The 12,329-nt window shown below is 44.6% G+C and overlaps 1 protein-coding gene across 2 annotated transcripts in view; it reads left to right on the top strand.

The window, feature by feature from the left end:
- VCL (vinculin) overlaps positions 1-12,329 on the top strand; it is a 122,812-nt gene that overhangs the window by 71,479 nt on the left and 39,004 nt on the right. For both annotated transcript variants that reach the window (XM_070752041.1, XM_070752040.1), the window contains exons 8-11: positions 3,881-4,028; positions 6,068-6,221; positions 8,695-8,870; positions 11,546-11,736. In XM_070752041.1, coding sequence (XP_070608142.1) covers positions 3,881-4,028; positions 6,068-6,221; positions 8,695-8,870; positions 11,546-11,736 — 669 coding nt within the window. The remainder of the gene's footprint in view (positions 1-3,880; positions 4,029-6,067; positions 6,222-8,694; positions 8,871-11,545; positions 11,737-12,329) is intronic.

Here is a 12,329-nt window from a genome sequence, read left to right as displayed (position 1 = left end):
CTGTCCTAGGGGGCCCCCGCAGACAGCCTCTCCGATCCTTCCCTGAAGTTCAGGAATTCCTCAAGGGCATAGCCAACCTCAGACCTTCCAAGGTCCACAGGTATCCATCCTGGGATTTGCCACGGGTTCTCCACTCCCTCACGCAGGCACCATACGAACCCCTAAAATCGGCGTCCCTCAGGTACCTATCCTTTAAGGTAGCCTTTCTGGTGGCTATTACCTCTGCCCGACGCATTTCGGAGCTGGCTGCCCTCTCAATCAGGCAGGACCTTTGCCAATTCCATCAGGACAAGGTAGTCTTGCGACTGGACCCCACCTTCTTACCCAAGGTCAGTTCCATGTTCCACAGATCTCAGGATATTGTCCTACCTTCCTTCTGCCTCCAACGAGACCATCCCTTGGCAATTAGATGGCACACCCTGGATCTCACCAGAGCGCTGAGAATATATATCCAACGCACAGGACCCTTTCGGAGGTCAGAAGCACTTTTTGTAGCCTATCATCCCAGAGTCATGGGGGCCAAAGTGTCTTCAACAGTAATAGGCCGTTGGATCAGAGGGACTATATCTAAGGCCTATGAGTCGGCCTCCCTCTCAGTTCCAAGGAACATCACTGCGCATTCCACCAGGAGCGCAGCCACCTCGGCCGCTTGGGCGACTCAAGCCCCGTTGGAGGAGGTCTGCAAAGCAGCCACTTGGGCCTCGCCAAATTCCTTCATCAGGCACTACAAAATTGATTCTTACGCTTCAGCGGACGCTGCCTTCGGCAGAAGGGTACTCCAATCCGTTATCTCACACGATAGCAAGCTAATCCCACCCTAGGGACCATCTATTGGGTATGTCCCATGTGACTGCTGGACCCGCTCCTTCAGTACGGAGAATAGGCGTTGATTGCTTACCTGAACGCCTCTTCTCGTACGGTGAGCGGGTACAGCAGTCACTTCCCGCCCTTGTATGTGTCTTCTTTACCTTTCTATCTATTTCTTCCTCTAACAATGAGAGTTGAACACTACAGAGCTTCACAACTGAGCCTAGTCTATGGATTCGCGAATTCTGGGGAAGGGGCGGATCCGGCAAGCTTTTTTAATACTAGGCTCAGTTCCACCGGATTGGACATGAGCAACCCATGTGACTGCTGTACCCGCTCACCGTACGAGAAGAGGCGTTCAGGTAAGCAATCAACGCCTATTTCCTACCGGAAGGTGCGTCTTATACTCTGAAAAATACAGTATTTTGTTAAGTGATCCCCTTATATAGAGTGCTGGTGAGACCCCATTTGGAATACTGTGTCCAGTTCTGGAGACCTCACCTACAAAAAGATATTGACAAAATTGAACGGGTCCAAAGACGGGCTACAAGAATGGTGGAAGGTCTTAAGCATAAAACGTATCAGGAAAGACTTCATGAACTCAATCTGTATAGTCTGGAGGACAGAAGGAAAAGCGGGGACATGATCGAAACATTTAAATATGTTAAAGGGTTAAATAAGGTCCAGGAGGGAAGTGTTTTTAATAGGAAAGCGAACACAAGAACAAGGGGACACAATCCGAAGTTAGTTGGGGGAAAGATCAAAAGCAACGTGAGAAAATATTATTTCACTGAAAGAGTAGTAGATCCTTGGAACAAACGTCCAGCAGACGTGGTTGGTAAATCCACAGTAACTGAATTTAAACATGCCTGGGATAAACATAGATCCATCGTAAGATAAAATACAGGAAATAGTATAAGGGCAGACTAGATGGACCAGGAGGTCTTTTTCTGCCATCAGTCTTCTATGTTTCTATCCAAAATAATTTAGCTTGTAGACTTCCCTAATTAATATTCTGAAATGGTTTCTATTCTTGGCTATTGCATATTTATTGCTGTATTAGCATAACTCATTTGTAAAAAAAATACGATCCATATCTAAATAATTATTCTGTAAGTGAGCAGAGCACTATAATTAATTAAATCAATTTGTCTCTCCACCTTGATTTGATTACGTTGACCCCAGAGTGTGGATCAGATTTTGAATTGATGGAATAACTTCTGACACATGCCATGCAATGCTATTTAGGTTAATGTAACCAACTTGTTTCGACTATATATTAGGATATCGCCAGTTAATATTAGTTTTTTAAAAAATACTGGCTCCAGATTTGCAGAATTATATTTATTTTGTTTCCCAAGTCTAACACCTAAACTTTTAAAAAAAACACCAATAGATTGGACACGCAGCTAAGTATTAATCCTAGTATTAACCCCAGCAACAACCAGTAATGGGAAGTTGGAAGTTTATGCACTATTTATTGAATACTTAATCATTTTTTTATTGTCCTTCTCTAGTACCTTAGGATGATCCTTAATTACTTTTAAAATAGTTTTATTTGTAAATGGTTTTACAAATAAGGGTTTTTTAGCTGTTTTAGTATTGGATTTACATGCTGTTTTTATTACTGTTGTTAAGCGCCCCGAGTCTGCGGAGAGGGGCGGCATACAAATCCATAAATAAGTAAGTAAGTAAGTAAGTAAGTAAGTAAGTAAGTAAGTAAGTAAATAAAATAAAATAAAATAAAATAGGAAATAATTAAATAGTATGTTTTTACCCATAAACGTTTTAATCATTTTAATCATTATCTAGAATTGAAGTTCTATAACAATTAAAGAAAATTGAGCTACTTGCCTAATCTGTTATCCTACTGAACCTTGTGGGTTCAGTACAAAACCTTCAAACGTTACTGTGCTCCTCAGCAAATGAAGTTGTCTATCATTTGTCCTTTTGTGGGCTATTCCAATAATGTCACTTAGTCAATTGAAAAAGCGTCCAAGCACCTATGTGAAAATTGCTCTTGGTGGGTAAGCCACTCCCACCCAGTCATACGACCTTTAAACCACCCAGCCACTCCCACCTGGTCACATGGCCTGCAAGCCACTTCTACCCAGTCGCATGATATAAAGCCCTTCATGGCACCGGACCAGATTACCTCAGGGACCGCCTTCTGCTGCACGAATCCCAGCGACCAGTTAGGTCCCACAGACACAAACAATGTCGCTTGGCGGGACCCAGGGGAAGAGCCTTCTCTGTGGTGGCCCCGGCCCTCTGGAACCAACTCCCCCCAGAGATTAGAATGGCCCCCACCCTCCTTGCCTTTCGTAAGCTGCTTAAAACCCACCTCTGCCGCCAGGCATGGGGGAATTGAGATACACTTTCCCCCTAGGCCTTTACAATTGTATGCATGGTATGTCTGTATGTATGTCTGGTTTTTATATTAATGGGTTTTTAACTGTTTTTAGTATTGGATTATTGTCATATACTGTTTTATTACTGTTGTTAGCCACCCCGAGTCTGTGGAGAGGGGCGGCATACAAATCCAATAAATGAATGAATGAATGAATGAATGAATGAATGAATGACCATTACGCCACACCCACAAAATAAGCCACGCCCACAATGTGGCAGTAAAAAATTTGGCAGAACATTACTGGCAACAACGGACATGGTTGAGGTGTCAGGAGTTCATCTGCCATTGGTAGAACTGGTCAAGCCAAGGATAGTATCAACCTTTGGCACAAGGCCCTCTGGAATATGCGGCAATTGGACTGGTGACCATTTGACCGGAGACACGTTTTTTACTCCGCTGCGTCTGCTACTGAATTTGCTGCTTACTAGTTTGTCCCAACCAGTGGGAGACACTTTCCCGTATCAGAGAATAAGGATCTTGCAATTTCAGATCCTGTTCGTTTATCCACGTTAGTGTGGGCTTTTTAAGCAGAATCGCCTTGCTTCCACACTTGGGTAAATGAAGCTGTTTGACTGGTCAATGGTCAGCCATGTTGAGTATTGAATTAGCCCGACGATGCGTCAGATACATGGCCCCCACTCACCCGTTTTTGCTTCCTAGGGGATGCTGGTGAGCAGGCCATCAGGCAAATCCTGGACGAAGCAGGAAATGTTGGAGAGTTGTGTGCAGGGAAAGAACGGCGGGAGATTCTGGGCACCTGCAAAATGTTGGGGCAGCTGACGGATCAACTAGCCGATCTTCGGGCCAGGTGACTTAAGATCAACAAGTAACAAACCTCTTCCTTCCTTCCTCCCTCCTTCCCTCCCTCCCTTTCTCCCCTTCCTTCCTTCCTCCCTCCCTCCCTCCCTCCCTTCTGTTCTCTTCTCTTTCCCTTTCTCCCTCCCCTTCCCTCCTTTCCTTCCTCCTTCCCTCCCTCCCTTTCTCCCCTTCCTTCCTTCCTTCCTTCCTTCCTTCCTTCTCTTCTCTTTCCCTCCCTCTCTCCCCTTCCCCTTCCCTCCTTCCCTCCTTCTTTCCTTCCTCCTTCCCTCCCTCCCCTTCCTTCCTTCCTTCTCTTCTCTTTCCCTTCCTCCCTCCCTCCCTTCCTTTCTTCTCTTCCCTCCCTTCCTTTCTTCTCTTCTCTTCTCTTTCCCTTTCTCCCTCCCTCCCCTTCCCTCCTTTCCTTCCTCCTTCCCTCCCTCCCTTTCTCCCCTTCCTTCCTTCTCTTCTCTTCTCTTTCCCTCCCTCTCTCCCCTTCCCCCTTCCCTCCTTCCCTCCTTCTTTCCTTCCTCCTTCCCTCCCTCCCGTTCTTTCCTTCCTTCCTCCCTTCCTCCCTTCCTTCTCTTCCCCTCCCTCCCTCCCTTCCTTTCTAAAAAAAGGTAAAATCACTCACAATGTTGCAAGGATTACTCTTCACTAAGTAGCTCTAAGAAGAATGGTCCCTAATCCACATGATGGCAGGTCTGGGGAAATTCCATTATTTAGTGAGGGCAGGTTTGAGCTCATATCCCATCGCTCTGGGTCCTGCTTTGGCTCCATGGGAGATCTGTGTAGCCAGGTCAACTGTTGCAAATGTATCTGGGGATTTATGTTGGGGTTGAAGGTGACCCCACCAACTAGCCACAGTTCACAACTATACCTAATTGAAGTCTTCAATGCAAAACACTGCAGCAGGCTTCCTTGTAAAATATATATTTTACTTTCCTTCTTAGCAAAATGTTTCTCTAAATAAAACTATCACAATACTATCATATCACTACTATTACATCCACCACTGCAATCACCCACAAACCACTAAGCCTTAAACCACCAACTCACAAACCACCAACCACTATAACAAAACCACCCAGCAAAAACCACTCTATAACAAACCACTATAACACACCACACCCACGCAAGGGTGTTACTCCTATTGTATAGCCAATCAGGTTGCAGCACAATTAGCAACCCCATGATTATATACTGATTGTGGCTTACATCAGCCTTTCCTATGGTTACAGACCATTTATTTATTTATTTATATTTATTTATTCATTTGTCCAATACACAAATGCACAGGAAGAAAAATAGACATGTGATAATATAAAAGAGGGTGAAAGTGAGCTTAGAGGAGAGGATATATGAAAGGAAGAGAATATATAGGATAGGTGAAAGAGAGGAAAGACAATTGGACAGGGGACGAAAGGCACACCAGTGCACTTATGTACGCCGCTTACTGGCCTCTTAGGAACCTGGAGAGGTCAATCGTGGAGAGTCTAAGGGAGAAATGTTGGGGGTTAATTGAGTCCGGTAATGAGTTCCACATTTCGATAACTCGATTGCTTAAATCATATTTTTTACAGTCAAGTTTGGAGCGGTTCGTATGAAGTTTGAATCTGTTGCGTGCTCTTGTGTCGTTGCGGTTGAAGCTAAAGTAGTCATTGACCGGTAGGACGTTGCAGCATATGATCTTGTGGGCAATACTCAAATCGTGTTTTAGGCGCCGTAGTTCTAGGCTTTCTAGGCCCAGGATTGTTAGTCTATTTTCGTAGGATATTCTGTTTCGAGTGGAGGAGTGAAGGGCTCTTCTGGTGAAATATCTTTTTAACATTTTCAAGGGTGTTGATGTTTGAGATGTGGTAGGGGGTCCAGACAGATGAGCAGTAGTCTAGGATGGGTCTGGCAAAAGTTTTGTAGGCTCTTGTGAGTAGAGTGAGATTGCCTGGGCAGAAGCTGCGTAGGATCAGGTTAACTCCCTTGCATTGTAATATTACCGCAAGAAATAAAACTTATTTCTCACGATATTTGTGTCTCTTTCTCCACTTGGGACAGGGGTCAGGGCGCCACCCCTCTTGCCATGCAGAAAGCACAGCAAATCGCTCAAGGCCTGGACTTGCTGACCGCCAAAGTGGAAAACGCAGCTCGCAAGCTGGAAGCGATGACCAACTCTAAACAGGCCATAGCCAAAAAGATCGACGCTGCCCAGGTACTCACAGTCTTGCCGAGAAGTGCGAAGGGTGGTGGATACAAGTAATGGGGTGATGCCCCCATGGGGGCGGGGGGAACGACACAGTGATGGTAGTTTAATGTTTCCAAATGTAAAATAAGGCACTTGGGGAAAAGGAATCCTCAATCTGAGTATTGTATTGGCAGTTCTGTGTTAGCAAAAACTTCAGAAGAGAAGGATTTAGGGGTAGTGATTTCTGACAGTCTCAAAATGGGTGAGCAGTGTGGTCGGGCGGTAGGAAAAGCAAGTAGGATGCTTGGCTGCATAGCTAGAGGTATAACAAGCAGGAAGAGGGAGATTGTGATCCCGCTGTATAGAGCGCTGGTGAGACCACATTTGGAATACTGTGTTCAGTTCTGGAGACCTCACCTACAAAAAGATATTGACAAAATTGAACAGGTCCAAAGACGGGCTACAAGAATGGTGGAAGGTCTTAAGCATAAAACGTATCAGGAAAGACTTCATGAACTCAATCTGTATAGTCTGGAGGACAGAAGGGAAAGGGGGGACATGGTCGAAACATTTAAATATGTTAAAGGGTTAAATAAGGTCCAGGAGGGAAGTGTTTTTAATAGGAAAGTGAACACAAGAACAAGGGGACACAATCTGAAGTTAGTTGGGGGAAAGATCAAAGGCAACATGAGAAAATATTATTTTACTGAAAGAATAGTAGATCCTTGGAACAAACTTCCAGCAGACATGGTAGATAAATCCACAGTAACTGAATTTAAACATGCCTGGGATAAACATATATCCATCCTAAGATAAAATACAGAAAATAGTATGGCAGACTAGATGGACCATGGGGTCTTTTTCTCCCATCAGTTTTCTATGTTTCTATGTAGTAAGTTTATGCACTATTTATTGAATACTTAATTATTGTCCTTCCTTCTCTAGTACCTTAGTATGATCCTTAATTACTTTTACAATGGGAAATAATTCAATAGTATGTTTTGACCCATAAACGCTCTAGTCATTTCAATCATCATCTAGAACTGAACTTTTATGGCAATTAAAGAAAATCGAGCTACTTGCCTAATCTGTTATCATACTGAATTTTATGGGTTCAGTACAAAACCTTAAAATATTCCTGTGCTCCTCAACAAATAATGCTGTCTATCATTTGTCCCTTTTTGTGGCTATTCAAATAAGGTGACTTAATCAACTGAAAAAGAGTTCAAGAACATATTTGAAAATTTATCTTGGTCAGTAAGCCACTCCCACTTAGTCACATGACCATGAAGCCACACCCACACAACAAGCCACGCCCTCAGTGTGGCAGTAAAAAATTTGGTAGCCCATCCCTAGTGGATACCAACATGATTTCTGATTTCTAACAGACAATGACATTTTGTTGCTGTAATGATTTGAGAATGATTGAATTTAACAATTGCCGATCTTACATCCGGTAAATTTTTATTTATTTATTCATTTATTTATTCATTTGTCCAATACACAAATACATAGGAAGGAAAATAGACATGTAATAATATATATAAGGATAAAGTGAACTTAGAGGAGAGGATATATGAAAGAAAGAAAATATATATGATAAGTGAGATAAAGGAAAGACAATTGGACAGGGGACGAAAGGCACACCAGTGCACTTATGTACGCCCCTTACTGGCCTCTTAGGAACCTGGAGAGGTCAGTCGTGGAGAGTCTAAGGGAGAAATGTTGGGGGTTAGGGGTTGACACAATTGAGTTTGGTAATGAGTTCCACGCTTCGGTAACTCGCTTGTTGAAATCATATTTTTTACAGTCAAGTTTGGAGCGGTTCGTATTAAGTTTGAATCTGTTGCGTGCTCTTGTGTTGTTGCGGTTGAAGCTAAAGTAGTCATTGACCGGTAGGACGTTGCAGCATATGATCTTGTGGGCAATACTCAAATCGTGTTTTAGGCGCCGTAGTTCTAGGCTTTCTAGGCCCAGGATTGTTAGTCTATTTTCGTAGGATGTTCTGTTTTGAGTGGAGGAGTGAAGGGCTCTTCTGGTGAAGTATCTTTGGACATTTTCTAGGGTGTTGATGTCTGAGATGTGGTAAGGGTTCCAGAAAGATGAGCAGTAGTCTAGAATGGGTCTGGCAAAAGTTTTGTAGGCTCTTGCGAGTAGTGTGAGGTTGCCTGAGCAGAAGCTGCGTAGGATCAGGTTAACAACTCTAGAAACTTTGTGCCAGAACTGTGGTTTTAACCATGAAATTAGACATTGGCTACCCCAGGAAAATGTGGGGTACATTATCAGCAGTTGAATCAGTTTTGAACCAAGCAGCATTTCAGTGTTAGAATGCAGGGCAGAATGCAGGTTGAAGTCTTGTGGACTTCAACTCCCAGAATTCTCTTGGCTGGAGAATTCTGGGAGTTGAAGCCCGCAAGTCTTAAAGTTGCCAAGTTTGAAGACCGCCGATGTAGGGGATTCAAAGATCCCAAGCTGTTGATCCCTGTTTCTCTTGCTGAAGAGCTGGTTGGCAGATCCTAACGGAGGCATCGAAGGAGAAGAACACATCCGAGGCATTATGGGAGAAGCCAGGAAAATCGCAGAACTCTGTGAAGACCCCAAAGAGAGAGACGACATTTTGCGGTCCCTGGGAGAGATCGCGGCTTTGACAGCTAAATTGTCGGACCTTCGAAAACAGTATGTATTGGCCTCTTTTGGGGTTCTCTGAAAAATCCCTGGGTTCTAGCAGCCCGATTCCATCGTTTATGTTCCATTGCTTCAAGAAGGCTTTCGGTTTTTTGACGACATTCTGGTTTTTTTAAAAAAAGTTTTTAAATAATAATATTTCAATAATAATATTAATACGTAAATGTAAGTAAAATAATAATACAGTAATACCTCACGATACAAACTTAATTGGTGCAAGGAGGAGGTTCGTAAGACGAAAGGTTCGTAAGACGAAACATTGTGTCCCATAGGAAACAATGTAAAGTCAATTACATCCGTGCAACCAAAAAACCCCCCGCAAAAAAACGGCTTTTGGCGACTGCTGGGAAGCCGCGCGGCTGTTTTAAAAGGTGACAGCCGGCCTGGGGGGGCTTGCCAGCACCCCCCCGAACCTGGGTTCGGGGTTCGGGGGGTACTGGGAAGCCCCCCAGGCCGGCTGCAACCTTTTAAAACACCCGCCGCCGCTTCCCAGCTGTCTCCTGAAGCCGAACGCTAAAGCCGAACTTCTGCGTTCGGCTTCGGGAGACAGCTGGGAAGCGGCGCGGCTGTTTTAAAAGGTCGCAGCCGGCCTGGGGGGCTTCCCAGCAACCTCCCGAACCGAACCCGGGGTTCAGCAAAATTTTGCCTCTTCTTACGAACTTTGTTCGAGTTACGAACCGGCGTTCACCCAGCCCCGCCGCCCGGCTGTCACCTTTTAAAACAGCCGTGCGGCTTCCCAGCAGTCTCCGAACGCCGGTTCATAACTTGAAAAAAGTTCGTAAGAAGAGGCAAAATTTTTCTGAACCCCGGGTTCGTATCACGAGTTGTTCGTAAGACGAGGGGTTCGTATCTTGAGGTACCACTGTATTTGGACCAGAATACCTCTGGAACCGCCTTCTACCGCACGAATCCCAGCGGCCAATAAGGTCCCACAGAGTTGGCCTTCTCCGGGTCCCGTTGACCAAACAATCTCGTTTGGCAGGCCCCAGGGGAAGAGCCTTCTCTGTGGCGGCCCTGGCCCTCTGGAACCAACTCCCCCCCGGAGATTAGAACAGCCCCCACCCTCCTTGTCTTTCGCAAGTTACTCAAGACCCACCTATATCGCCAGGCATGGGGGAACTAAGACATCTCCCCCAGGCTCTCTTATATTCTATGTTTGGTATGTATGTGTTATATGGTTTTTTAACAGTTGGGGTTTTTAATATAATTCTTATTATTAGATTTGTTCCATTGTCTATACTGTTTTTTATTGTTGTTGTGAGTAGCCCCAAGTCTTCGGAGAGGGGTGGCATACAAATCTAATTATTATTATTATTATTAATAATAATAATAATAATAATAATAATAATAATAATTGATTGATGGCAGACTTCATCTCCCTCCCTCATTGCTCTCTGCTCTCTACCCATCCATAATTTTGTTATCATATCGGTTTATTCTTGTTTCTTTATTTTTCATTGTTTATTTTATTACTGTATTATTTTACTTCTGTTCTGGTTACGCTCCTACATTCCTTCCTTTTTATTGTTTGCAAAAGCAGAGTAGATTTTGGCCCACCTTCAGCTAGGTGGCAAATACAGTGATACCTCGTCTTACAAACCCCTCGTCATACAAACATTTCGAGATAGAAACCCAGGGTTTAAGATTTTTTTGCCTCTTCTTCCAAACTATTTTCACCTTACAAACCCAAGCCGCCGCCACTGGGATGCCACGCCTCCGGACTTCTGTTGCCAGTGAAGCACCTGTTTTTGCGCTGCTGGGATTCCCCTGAGGCTCCCCTCCATGGGAAACACCACCTCCGGACTCTCGTGTTTTTGCGATGCTGCAGGGGGATCCCAGCAGCGCAAAAATGGGCACTTCACTGGCAACGGAAGTCCAGAGGTGGGGTTTCCCAGCGAGGGGAGCCTCAGCGAAATCTCAGCATCGCAAAAACACGGAAGTCCGGAGGTGGGGTTTCGAGGACTTCCGTGTTTTTGCGATGCTGCAATTTCGCTGAGGCTCCCCTCGCTGGGAAACCCCACCTCCGGACTTCCGTTGCCAGCGAAGCACCCATTTTTGCGCTGGTGGGATTCCCCTGCAGCATCACAAAAACATGGAAGTCCGGAGGTGGGGTTTCCCATGGAGGGGAGCCTCAGGGGAATCCCAGCAGCACAAAAACAGGCGCTTCGGCGGGCAAAAGGGGTGAGTATTGGGCTTGCATGCATTAATCGCTTTTCCATTGATTCCTATGGGAAACGTTGTTTCATCTTACAAACTTTTCACCTTACAAACCTCACCCCGGAACCAATTAAGTTCATAAGACGAGGTATCACTGTACATTTAAGAAATAAATCAATAAATCAATTGCTTTTTGCCTTAACGTATGCTGAGTTGTATGTGAGAAGGGCAGTTACATAAATTCATTCAATGTAGGAATGAACAAACGAGCGGATGAATAATCCAGTATTGTTTGGTGAACACTTTGAGAATTGGCATAAAACTAATATAGATAATCTTGTATCGCCACTTAACTAATCCACTGGGCATTGTTAAGTTTTTAATGAGCAGTATCAGTGTTGAAGCTCCACGAGTAGCTGATTCACGGTTCTCGCGCCCTTAAGCTTTGTCTTCTCAATGGGCCACTTTACGCGGATTACTTAAACAGCCTTTCTTTCTCTTCCCAATAGTGGGAAGGGCGATTCTCCAGAAGCCCGGGCATTAGCCAAGCAAATAGCGACATCGCTTCAGAATTTGCAATCCAAAACAAACAAGGCTGTTGCGAACAGCAGACCTGCCAAGCCGGCTGTCCATCTGGAAGGCAAGATCGAGCAAGCTCAGAGATGGATAGACAACCCTACCATTGATGATCGGGGTGTAGGTAAGCTGTGTCGAAAAACACTTCCTAAGAAAAGGATGAGCAGCAAGGTCTCTATGGTATTTGCAATCCGGTAGCATTGGGGAAAGGGTGCGTGGGAAGTTAGCGGAAGAAAACAAGCAATGCCAGTGGTCAGGACGAGAGTCGCCCAGAAAGTAATGCACCACATTTTTTTCCCAGCCTACAGTGATGGTACAAATGCAAAACTTTAGATATACGCTCTTTGAATTGTCAGGAGTGTGTGTGTAAATTTTGAGTTTCTTTAGACAGATAGTGTAGCTGTAGGAGTGTTTCGAAACGGCGTCTGTAAGTGACGTAATTTCACACTGTGGAGAAAGAAACTGTTGGGAACATTCACAAACGTTTGTGTACAGTTTATGGAGAATCTGAAGTCGACAGAAGTATGGTTAGTTGCCGGGTACAGAGGGTGAGGCCATTAGAAGGTGGTTCAGCAGAGCTCCAAGGCTTCGTGACTAGAACAAGGAGTGGTACCGACAAGGCATATACACCCTTGGGTCTCGCTGGATGAAGGCCATAGAACAGGACGGAGATTACGTGGAAAAATAGGGAGTGTAGAAGAAACATCAATTTTGTCA

The sequence above is a fragment of the Erythrolamprus reginae genome, chromosome 5, assembly GCF_031021105.1.
Source record: "Erythrolamprus reginae isolate rEryReg1 chromosome 5, rEryReg1.hap1, whole genome shotgun sequence".
NCBI lineage: Eukaryota > Metazoa > Chordata > Lepidosauria > Squamata > Dipsadidae > Erythrolamprus > Erythrolamprus reginae.
Note: the sequence above shows the minus strand (reverse complement) of the source record. Positions and strands in the feature narration are given on the sequence as shown.